The following is a 12,625-nucleotide window of genomic DNA, read 5'->3' as shown; positions in this document are numbered from 1 at the left end:
AATTTTCATGTTGCCTGCATTTCTGCACCACTGAATATAAAATTATTGTGAGAACAGCTAACCTCAGATACTTACCCAAGAAATTTAATTGAAAGCAGGGCCAAGAATTAGTAACCGTATATGGAGAATAACTTTGGAACAACAACAGATACTTCCCAACTCTCCCTGATAATTAAAAGTGCAAAAAGCATTTGAAAACACAGTTAAACCATTGAATGTTTGTAAGATTTCCTGGAGTATAAATAAGACAGCATCAGCTATTTTAAGCAACAAAATGTTTAAAGATGCTTCACAGGAAACATAACAGCTAAAATTTGTGAATAATTGAATGAGCTTTAAGGCTGGACTTTATGGATCCTCTGACTGGATGTGGTATTTCCAGCGAGAGATGAGGAAGGGAGAGTGAACCATGTAAAGTCTGATAGCTCGCTAACCTGTTGTCTACCTGACACTGAAACTGGCAAACTGCCCCACTAATTAAATGAAAAAAATTCATCTTGTGAATAAGCCAGTTGACCCCAATGGTACACTGTCCATGCCATATATTTGGCGTAGGCAGACAAGACTCAAAAAATATTTTTAATAGATAACTGTGGAAAATTGGGGAAGGGAGAGGTGCAGTGTTTAGAGTGCATTGGGGAGGGAACTTGTCTTATGGATATGGAAGACATCCCCTAGATATTAACCCCATTTTGTTTCTCTCCACCTGGATTTCAAAACCCACTTCCTACTTCTCACTTCCCAGGCCTAGGAATCCAATCCCTTCCCACCTAAAGCCTGGGATTTATCTTAATCTGAGAACGAGATGGGCAGCACAGTAGCTCAGTGATTAGCACTGCTGCTTCACGCCGTTACAGACTGGGGTTCAATTTCAGTCTCAGGCCACTGTCTGCATGGAGTTTGCACATCCTCCCTGTGTTTGCGTGGATTTCTGCCAGGTGCTTCAGTTTCCTCCCACAATCCAGGGATGTGTAGGTTAGTTGGATTAACCATGGTAGTAAGGCAGGGTTACAGGGATTGGCTGGGGGATTGGGCCTGGATGGGAAGCTCTTCAGAGGGTTGGCACAGACTAAATGGGCCAAATGACCTCCTTCCACACTGTAGGGATTCTAATCACTGTTTTTCCTCTGGTGGTTTTCCTGCAACCCTTGCAATGTCCACTACCAGGGTCTGGTGCTGCTGGAAATGCTAGGTAAGGACAGGGCTTCCATTCAGTGGAAGCCTGGAGGAGAGGTTCATGAAGTCTAAAGTTATTTGTTTAAGGTCATCCCGCAGTACGTTATTACAGGGCAGCCTTGCAGAGCATCAGTTGGTATGGAGCAGACACTCATTTAGGGCAGGCATGTAATACTCACTACCCCTTTCGACCCTTGGAAAATTCAAGCCTTAATATAACCTCAGTTGGTTGCTGTATCTGATGACAACCTCCTTAATAACCCCATAAGCTAAACACTGCAGCAATAATATACATATAACAGGGCATGCAGAATAGATTTATATTTTTGTTTTCAATTAAATAAAAACTGAGCCGATTATGCTTTTAATTAAAATATTTATGCCAGACACATGAATGCTAAGCTCCATATGTTCCTAGTGCCAATAGGTTCATATTACTACTGGTGCAGGAAACAGTTGTCTAAGCAGCTGGGCTGTTGGATGTGGTGACACTGGGGCTTAAACTGGCAGTTGCAGTTTTGCGGTTCTTCTCAGTTGGGAGCTAATCGCTGGTGGAAAAGGAAGCAGAAGAACTAGGTTCAGTAAGAGACACATACTGTTGATCCGTTAGAGAAGTGACGGATAATTCTGTATGGTTCCCTTTACAATGATTTGTTTTCAAATGTCTGCCAATTTCAAAATAATGAAAGGTTTGCAACAAAATGGAATGGAAATGAAAGATCAAGCATGTGCTTGCACACTCCCAATTACTGGCTAATTTCCATTGATCATCCACAGTAGCCCCTTCATCATGGCAAATAACACTCTACCATGTCTCTTGTGAAAGAGAATTATTACACGACACAACATCTATCAGCTGGATGGCTGACCTTCTGGGTCTGATCCCTATGACTCTCCTACAGTATCACATGCTTTATGCAAGGGTCAACAACAAGTTTATAAAGTGAGGTGACCTCAGTTTATTTTGTGATGGTAACTCATTTGCACACACCGAGGAGGCAACAGTCTTTCTCGTGTGGCCCACTGTTACCGTACTACGAACAGTTTTGAGTCTATCCAAAGCAGATAACGTTTTGCAGTGAAGCAAGCTGTTAATGCCACATGCCATTCTTATTGTAATGTGAGGTGAGGTGAGATCAGGTAGATAAAATCAATGACTGCAGATGCTGGAAACCAGATTCTGGAGTAGAGTGGTGCTGGAAAAGCACAGCAGTTCAGGCAGCATCTGAGGAGCAGTAAAATTGACGTTTCGGGCAAAAGCCCTTCATCAGGAATACAGGCAGAGAGCCTGAAGAGTAGAGAGATAAATGAGAGGAGGGTGAGGGTGGGGAGAAAATAGCATAGAGTATAATAGGTGAGTGGGGGAGGGGATGAAGGTGATAGGACAGGGAGGAGGGTGGGGGAAGGTAGCAAAGAGTACCATGGGTGGATGGGAATGGGATGAAGGTGATAGGTCAGAGAGGAGGGTGGAGTGGATAGGCGGAAAAGGAGGTAGGCCAGTAGGACAGGTCATGGGGACAGTGCTAAGCTGGAAGTTTGGAACTGGGGTGAGGTGGGGGAAGGCGAAATGAGGAAACCGGTGAAGTCCATATTGATGCCCTGAGGTTGAAGTGTTCCAAGGTGGAAGGTGAGGCGTTCTTCCTCCATGCATTGGGTAGTGAGGGAGCGGCAGTGAAGGAGGCCCAGGACCTGCATGTCCTCGGCAGAGTGGGAGTGGGAGTTGAAATGCTGGGCCACAGGGCGGTGTGGTTGATTGGTGTGGGTGTCCCAGAGATGTTCCCTAAAGCGCTCCACTAGTAGGCATCCAGTCTCCCCAATGTACAGGAGACTGCATCAGGAGCAACGGATACATAAATGATATTGGTGGATGTGCAGGTAAAACTTTGATGGATGTGGAAGGTTCCTTTAGGGCCGTGGATGGAGTTGAGGGAAGAGGTGTGTGCGCAGGTTTTACAGTTCCTGCGGTGGTAGGGGAAGATGCCAGGATGGGTGGGTGGATTGTAGGGGGCCGTGGACCTGACCAGGTAGTCACGGAGGGAACAGTCTTTGTGGAAGGCGGAAAGGGGTGGGGAGGGAAATATATCCCTGGTGGTGGGGTCCGTTTGGAGGTGGCGGAAATGTCGGCGGATGATTTGGTTTATGCGAAGGTTGGTAGGGTGGAAGGTGAGCACCAGGGGGGTTCTGTCCTTGTTATGGTTGGAGGGGTGGGGTCTGTGGGCAGAGGAGCGGAATATGGACGGGATGCATTGGAGGGCATCTTTAACCTCGTGGGAAGGGAAATTGCAGTCTCTAAAGACGGAGGCCATCTGGTGTGTTCTGTGGTGGAACTGGTCCTCCTGGGAGCAGATACGGCGGAGGCAGAGGAATTGGGAATACAGCATGGCATTTTTGCAGGAGATAAGGTGGGAAGAGGTGTAATCCAGGTAGCTGTGGGAGTCGGTTGGTTTGTAAAAAATGTCGGTGTTAAGTTGGTCGTCATTAATGGAGATGGAGAGGTCCAGGAAGGGGAGGGAGGTGTCAGAGATGGTCCAGGTAAAGTTAAGGTCAGGGTGGAATGTGTTGGTGAAGTTGATGAACTCGCGGGAGCATGAGGTGACGCCAATGCAGTCATCAATGTAGTGGAGGAAGAGGTGGGGAGTGGTGCCAGTGTAACTATGGAAGATGGACTGTTCTACGTAGCCAACAAAGAGACATGCATAGCTGGGGCCCATACGGGTGCCCATGGCTACCCCTTTGGGTCTGGAGGAAGTGGGAGGTTTCGAAGGAGAAATTGTTAAGGGTGAGGACTAGTTCGGCCAAACGAATGAGAGTGTTGGTGGAAGGATACTGTTGGGGACGTCGGGAGAGGAAGAAATGGAGGGCTTGGAGGCCCTGGTCATGGCAGATGGAGGTGTAGAGGGATTGGATATCCATGGTGAAGATGAGGCATTGGGGGCCAGGGAAATGGAAGTCTTGGAGGAGGTGGAGGGCATGGATGGTGTCTTGAACGTATGTGGGGAGTTCCTGGACTAGGGGGGATAGGACAGTGTCGAGGTAGGTAGAGATGAGTTCAGTGGGGCAGGAGCATGCTCAGACAATGGGTCGGCCAGGGTGGTCAGGCTTGTGGATCTTGGGAAGGAGGTAGAACTGGGCAGTGTGGGGTTCCCGGACTATGAGGTTGGAAGCTGTGGGTGGGAGATCTCCTGAGGTGATGAGGTTCTGTATGGTCTGGGAGATGATGGTTTGGTGATGGGGGGTGGGGTCATGGTTGAGGGGACGGTAGGAGGCGGTGTCCTCGAGTTGGCATCTGGCTTCAGCGGTGTAGAGGTCAGTGCGCCAGACTACCACTGAGCCCGCTTTATCTGCTGGCTTGATGGTGAGGTCGGGATTGGAGCAGAGGGAGTGGAGGGCAGCGCGTTGTGAGGGTGAGAGATTGGTGTGGGGGAGGAGGTAGACAGGTTGAGATAGTTAATGTCTCGGCGGCAGTTGGAAATGAAGAGGTTGAGGGCGGGTAATAGGCCAGCATAGGGCGTCCAGGTGGATGGAGTGTGTTGGAGGCGAGTGAGGGGGTCCTCGGAAGATGGGTGAGATCAGGCATAGGAGGCATTTTTGCACTGCTTCAGTGATGTGCTTGCTATGTTGTAAAACTGCAACTAATGTAAAGCAAAATTTATAAAACTTTCCCAGCTAGTCAACTGAAATGCCAAGAAATATTTGTTCGGTTGTTCTTGACATTATGTGGACGTGCCGGTGTTGGACTGGGGTGGACAAAGTCAGAAGTCACATGATACCAGGCTACAGTCACCTGAGAAAAGAGCAGCACTACAAAAGCTTGTGCATTCAAATAAACCTATTGGACCATAACCTGGTGCTGTGTGACTTTTGATGTTCTAGATGGGGCAGCACAGTGGTTCAGTGGTTAGCACTGCTGCCTTATAGCACCAGGGTCCCAGGTTCAATTCCAGCCTTGGGTGACTGTCTGTGTAGAGTTTGCACAATCTTCCTGTATCTGCATCGGTTTCCTCCCACAGCCCAAAGAAGTGCAGATCAGGTAAATTGGTCATACTAAGTTGCCCATAGTGTTAGCCTCGTTAGTCAGAGGGAAATGGTTCTGGGTGGGTAACTCTTCAGAGGGTCAGCGTGGACTTGTTGGGCTGAAGGGCCTGTTTCCACACTGTAGGTAATCTAATCATATTAGCAGACTATAAACTACCTCTTTGAGTGCTCACCAGTCTTAAGAACATTTAGATGCCAATATACTCAATTTTTTCTAATCAGAGATGGTGCGGCGCTGGCAATGCTAATTGCATCCACTAGTCCCGTATTATTGCGAAGAAGTACTGCCCTCAAACTACTGACAGTAGTTGGATGAAAGACTAATATTACCAAAATGGTGGTGAAAGATTTCCTCACACAATGGTAAAGATTGTCAGCAGTTCTTTCTATAGCTGCATTGCGACAAACAAGTATTGATGAAGCACTGGTAAAGTTGTCCAGGGAAAGTGGAAGTGGGGTAATATCACAATTAGCTTTTCTCCTTCAATATGTTTGGTTCTGCTGATGTAATACATAGCTTCTAGCCTTTGGAGGACAACACTAGACCATCATTATGCCTTTTGAAACTCTTCTTTTTTGGGGTTACATGATCTCATTCAGAAGATAATGAAGTTTGAGGGCTTTCTCTTTCTTAAGGTCTTGCTTAGCCTGCGCCTACTACAGACCCAGCTAGTTAGTACCAGCAATCTTAGTTTAAGGGTAAGGGGTAGGCCATTTAAGACTGAGATGAGGAGAAATTTCTTTCCCCAGAGAGTGGTGAGGGTGTGGTTTTGCCACAAAATACAGTTGAGGCCAAGGAGTTAGATATAATATTTAGGGCTAAAGCGATCGAAGAGTGTTGGGAGAAAGCGAGAACAGGATACTGAGTTGGACAATCATCCATGACCAAACTGAATGACAGAGCAGGCTTGGTTGACTGAATGACCTTTTTTTTATGTTTCTATGCCTCATTTGATCCAGCCCCTAGAAACTCTCAGAGAGCATTAAACCTCACAGAGACTTTACAAATATAGACAGCAGCTGATTCCTTCTTGATGACCTCCCGAGAATGATAAATGAAGCCACCCGCAACTAACCCCTCAAACTCCTACCACCCATAGCCACAATCTTGTCTCCACCCATTAAAAAGCATCAGGATTGTGACAGATTCTGAGGGACAGGCAACAACGATCCTACCATCACACTGAAGCTTTTAAAATAAGCCCATGTTTCCTTACCAACAAAAGCTGCAGATTATTACTTTCTTTGCATTTACCGATCAGCATAAAATTTTGGGCCTGGAAATTTCCTATGGACTAGTGTGATCTTTTGGCTTAATTTCACCAAAACAATAACAAAACTAATTCCAGTGAAGTGGTAGAAAACGGGAATGCTAACACTTTTCCAAATCTTACGTCCTATTGAAGCTAGGTGGGAAATGAGAAATGAGGTTTCAGGCAAAAGCCCTTCATCAGGAATCAGCCTCATTCCTGATGAAGGGCTTTTGCATGAAATGTCGACGCTCCTGCTCCTCGGATGCTGCCTGACCTGCTGTGCTTTTCTAGCACCACACTCTCAACACTAATCTCCAGCATCTGCAGTCTGCACTTTCACCTGGGAAATGAGAAATATCCAAACCTGTTAGGTTTAATAATCTCATGGCTGTTAAACTGTTGTCTAATAAAATAATCCATATTTAGACAACTGCAGCTTTACAAACGTGGCTGGTCATGTTTCAGATCACAAAAGGCTCTATTTTAGTGTATCTTTGCTTGATTTAAAAAGTAACAAGTGTTGCAGCTGCTTTTAAACTGGAATACAAGCTAAAAGGCATAACATGCAAAACTACTTTTACTGGAATTGAATCCACTAGAAATTACTAGCTAACCCATCTAAGAATGGATTATTTTAAAATTCTGCAATGAATCAAGGTAAGCCAACTGAAGTGCCTGTCTGCTTAACTGTTTGACTGGCTTCAACAGCAAGACTCATAAGAGTGTCTGGTATGACACTGGTATTCATTATGTTCTTCAGTAACATCTCAGCATTATGAAAATCCTCTCTGCAATCCAGAGACGATGAACAAATGCTGACTCACTCACAGGATTACTTCCCAGATTATTTTGCATTTTAGGTAATAATGCATTAATATAAAACAAATGGGAGCTGGAATCCTGTGCTACACAATTGAAAAAGAACCTGCAGAACTGAAATCTGTCAGAATACTGCATCGAACATTAAGTGCAATGAAGTCTAATAACAGTCATAGGTTGTGAGCCAAGATAATCATTCATAGTTTTGTGCACCTTCAATTCATATGAAGTAAGTGCAAGATGTGCTTTAAAGGGAAAATTCAAACAATGCTATGGTACTCACGTTATTTGGGAAAGCGGCCTTTAATTCAGTAATGCTTTTGCACCAGTATGCACATGTCTTTTCACTGATGAGTTCGATGTTAAGAAAGGAGCTTTGTCCTGGGCCATAGACAGGGCCAGAGGTCATTCCACGTAAAATTCTTGGAGAAATATTGGTCACTATGTCCTATCAAATATAAAATTGATATCAGTAAAGAACCATTTCATCATCAATGTTAAAAGAGTGCTGCAACCTAATCCAATAATTCACATTTCCTCCTTCTTTTTGAGTATTTAACTTTCCCCTTCAAAAATGGCTGCTTACTGAACAGCCAGGCTTTTGTGTAAATTAGCCTATGAAATTGAACACTTAGGTCCAAGGGTGGAAGGGGTAGATGAGGGGCATTGTGGGAGATCTCTTTGATCCCTTTAAGATGATGTTGATACATTCGACTTAAAAGGGTCTGTGGTTAACTGGTCCCAGTGAAATGTCATGGAAACTGCTGAGAAATAGGCATAGGCTTATGTGTTACTCTTTGATTAAACTCACACAAAATTGACTGTAAGAGTACACCAGATAGGTTATGGCTTTCAAACCCAGGGTATCATGTGGAGGCACAGCCAGAAGCTCATGTAACCAGTGTACAGTAGTAGGCAGCACTGGGACATGAACTGCTTTGATCTGCTATTCTTTGCCTTAATTAATACTAGTAACACTATCTTTCAATTAATAGTTCAGCAAGAAACATTTAGAGAAAATATAGTTTTAGATTTACCTGTTGGGTGTTTTATCGTATAAATAAAATCACAAATTCCTCTTATAATAAACTTTGATGTATAATTAACCTTGCAAGTTTTCATCCGATTGGTGTTTAGATTTTGAAAAGGAGAAACATAAGGAAATGAAAGCTTAAGCAGTTTTTAAAAATAATTCAACTCTTCAAAAGATTGTATATATTATCTATGCATAATATTCTGTGACATTACCATTATGAAGAAAATTATAGATAAAGGGATATAATAAAATCACAGAGAAAAGTTCAAACATTAGCAATTACTTCAAAGACCTGCAGGCATTCAAAGATAAAAATGATTTTGAACCTGTTTTCTATGAATAAGCCAAGATGTAATTATACATCTCCCAATATGCTGATGCTCTGCATACATTTAAAAGGTTAGAGACTGCGATATAATCCACTTCAGTATTGTAATTTGACAGTTAAAGGACCAAATGGCATGTAGAATTACTACTTTAACTTTTAAATTAACTTTAACATTAACCTTACTTGAAAATCATAGTAAAAAGTTAATTTGTTAGTGGTAGAAGCAAAAGATCTTAAGGATTAAAATTACATGAAGAGTAACTATAATATTAATACAATGCTTAAAAGTGGCAATAGAAATAGAATATATAATGTTCACAAGTGTCTTGAGTATATCACTATTGTACAGGAAAACATTTTGTAATAAAATTTTATAAGAAAATTGTAATGAACATACATTATGTCAATCTTAAAATTTAGAATTTGTGAACATGTTTACACTCAAAATACACACCTTTTGTATTTGTCCTTCTTTATTGTTTTGAATCACTTAAATACTAAGCTCAAGTTAAATGAGCTGAAGAAGTGTCACTGCTTTCTCTCCACAGATGCTGCCAGACCTGCTGAGCTTCTCCAGAAATTTCTGTTTAGCCTCAATTAACTAAGTCAAAAAGTGTGGCGCTGGAAAAGCACAACAAATCAGGCAGCATCTGAGGAGCAGGAGAATCACCATTTCGGGCATAAGCACTTCATCAGGAATTCCTGATGAAAGGATCGTGCCCGAAATGTCAATTCTCCTGCTCCTCGGATGCTGCCTGACATGCTGCGTTTTTCTAGGGGGCACTTTTCGACTCTGATATGCACTCCTCACTTTCTCCTAGTTGCTCAATTAAGTAAATCTTGTAAAAGATGTCTGGTCCAAGAATACCACGGGGGTTAAAATCGTACTGAAAACTGTGTATTCCAACTTAATCTGCCCACATGTATATTAAAACAGGGGATATACTGGTTTGTAAGGAACCCAGTTACATGTTCAAATACAGAACAGGTCCAATTCAGCGTTGATGGGAACACAAGTCAAAAGTCCAAAAAGCACATTGTTTTGACACAATACCTGACTTTCGTTTCCATTGACCTTCATGAAGATGAAGAACAAAAGTAGGAATTAGAAATGACAACAAAAAGGTGAAAATGGCTTGAATACTTAAAGAAAGTTTGCTTGAAAAGCTGGAAGGAAATGAAAACTGACTGATGGCATGCATTTTAGTGATATGGCACAGAGGTCCACTTCAATGAATAACAAGTCTTCATTCACAGTGCACTAGTGACCAATAGCTTTTCCAACTCCTTCACCTAAAATCATTTGTTTAGTACCACTTCATTAGCTCTTCCTCCATGTTGGACGATACAATAACACCAAATTAACAAAAGAAAAATCAAAAGATGATAGAAGTCTGAAATAAGCTCAGAAAATGCTGTAAATCTCAGATGAAAAGTGTGATTCATTAACCCCATGTTTATTTTTCCACAGTTGCTGCCTCAAGCCTTTCAAGCTTTTTCTGTTCTGATTTCCTCTAACATTTGACCTTCTGGTCATGTCTAAAGAGGCCTACCATCTCAGGCCTTCCTTTCCTTTACCTGAAATCCCTTACTACAGTTACATTTGTTCCACGAGAAACTGAAGACTTGGCCTGTTGTTCAATGAGACTGGTTGAGGTAATGAATCCCTGGAAAGAACATCCTTATGTATGCAATGAATGAAGAAAAATTGGGTTGTGACACAGTACGTTTAAAGGCATTTTAGTTAAAAGAAAATATCCTGCTGATGACTACTAATGAATAAAGGCTCTTCTGAATATTAATCCTGTAACAGGCAGTTGGCATCTCTGAGTTGGAGGGGGAATTGCACTGATAATATGTAATGGGATTAGTACATTAGGTGAGGTGAGGAGTTAAGGCAAGCAGTCAGCATCACTTAGAGGTGCGGATTCTTCATGTATGTTGAGATTCTCTCTGCCACTGCATGCTGCCCTTGAAGTGGCTGCAGGGAGGAAACAGACTGCCACCCATGTCATTCTGGAAGGTGCCTTGTTAAGGAAGGTCTGGAGAGAGATACATGCAATGGTTTTTATTGATGTTTGTCCTGAGAGCTCCGTGACAGAGCACTCTGTGCCCTCTGGGCTGGACCCATATGAGGAGAGTAAGGAAACAGTGACAGAGGTTTACATAGTCAAGGATCAGATGTGCATTTCTGGAGCAGTAAACATGACTCCATGTGTGGTGTGTTGCCTCCCTGGTGCCATTATCAAGGACATCATGAAGTGACTGCAGGATATCCTTTCAGAGGAGAGAAGAATCAGCTCGAAGACATTGAGTCATAGAGTCACAGAGTCGTAGAGATATACAGCACGGAAACAGATCCTTCAGTCCAACCCATCCATGCTGATCAGACATCCTAAATTAATTTAGTCTCATTTGCCAGCACTTGGCCCATATCCCTCCAAACCTTTCCTATTCATACACTCATCCAGATGCCTTGTAAATGTTACCATTGTACCAGCCTCCACCACTTCCTCTGGCAGCCCATTGCATACATGTACCACCCTCTGTGTGAAAACGTTGCCCCTTAGGGCCCTTTTGTATCTTTCCCCCTCACCATAAACCTATGCCCTCTAGTTCTGGACTCCCCCATCCCAAAGACATTGTCTATTTACCCTATCCATGCCCCTCATGATTTTATAAACCTCTATAAGGTTCCCCCTCAGCCTCCGACGCTCAAGGGAAAACAGCCCCAGCCTATTCAACATCTTGGTAAATCTTTTCTGAACCTTTCAAGTTTCACAACATCTTTCCAATAGGAAGGAGACTAGAATGGCACACAATATTCCAAAAGTGGCCCAATCAATGTCCTGTACAGCTGCAACATGACCTCCCAACTCCTGTACTCAATGTTCTGACCAATAAAGGAAAGCATCTTTACTATCCTATCTGCCTGAGACTCCATTTTCAAGAAACTATGAACCTGCACTCCAAGTCTCGTTGTTCTGTAACACTCACCAGAACTTTATAATTAAGTGTCTAAATCCTACCCTGATTTGCTTTTCCAAAGTGCAGCACCTAATATTTATCTAAATTAAACTTCGTCTGCCACTTCTTGGCCCATTGACTCATCTGATCATGATTTACATTAGTATCAACTACACAGGAACCTCGATTATCTGAAGGACATGGGCAGAGAGTATTTTGATCGGTTAATTGAATTCCGGATAATAGAACGCCAGATAACATAGTTTAGCCAAGCATTGGGACCTTGCAATCTTGCTGGATAATTCGATATTCGATAATCAAATGTCGGATAATTGAGGTTCCTCTGTATGTAGACAGAGAAGAACAATGAGATCCTGAAAACAGAATTGAGGGAGTTAGGAAGGAAATTAAAGAGCAGGATGATTTCAAGAGCAGTAGTCTCAGGATTACTCCCAGTGCCACATACTCGCAATCATAAGAACAGAAGGATTGGTTGATTGCACATTGATTAATGGCTGAAGAACTGGTAGAAGAGGGAGGACATCAGATTTTTGACACATTGGAACCAATTCTGGGACCAGGTAGAACCTGCACAAACTGGTCGGGTTACAGCTTAAGGGGATTTGGACTGATAACCTCACAGAGAGTTTTGTTGGCGCTGTTGAAATTGGTTTAAATTAGCTTCTCAGGAGAAGGGGAACTTGAGGGGTAACCCAAATTGAAAGGCACTAACAGGAAGTATTAAAGCTATGTGGGAGATGCAAAGCCAGGAGAAATGAAGCCAAGCATCAAGTAGTATAGGGGTTGGGAGATCATGTTGTAGCTATACAGGATGTTGGTTAGGCCACTTTTGGAATACTGTGCACAATTCTGGTCTCCCTCCTATGGGAAGACTTGAAAGGGTTTAGAAAAGATTTATAAGGATGTTGCCAGGGTTGGAGGGTTTGAGGTATAGAAAGAGGCTGAATAGGCTGGGGGCCGTTTTCCCTGGAGCGTCAGAGGCTGAAGGGT

The 12,625-nt window shown here is 43.1% G+C and overlaps 1 protein-coding gene across 1 annotated transcript in view; it reads right to left on the bottom strand.

Moving 5' to 3' along the window:
* LOC140480044 (dihydropyrimidine dehydrogenase [NADP(+)]-like) overlaps positions 1 to 12,625 on the bottom strand; it is a 731,044-nt gene that overhangs the window by 192,676 nt on the left and 525,743 nt on the right. Inside the window, exon 14 of the mRNA XM_072574601.1 lies at positions 7,567 to 7,731. Coding sequence (XP_072430702.1) covers positions 7,567 to 7,731 — 165 coding nt within the window. The remainder of the gene's footprint in view (positions 1 to 7,566; positions 7,732 to 12,625) is intronic.

Source organism: Chiloscyllium punctatum, chromosome 7, assembly GCF_047496795.1.
Source record: "Chiloscyllium punctatum isolate Juve2018m chromosome 7, sChiPun1.3, whole genome shotgun sequence".
Taxonomy (NCBI): Eukaryota; Metazoa; Chordata; class Chondrichthyes; order Orectolobiformes; family Hemiscylliidae; genus Chiloscyllium; species Chiloscyllium punctatum.
This window is presented reverse-complemented; position numbering and strand designations above follow the sequence as displayed.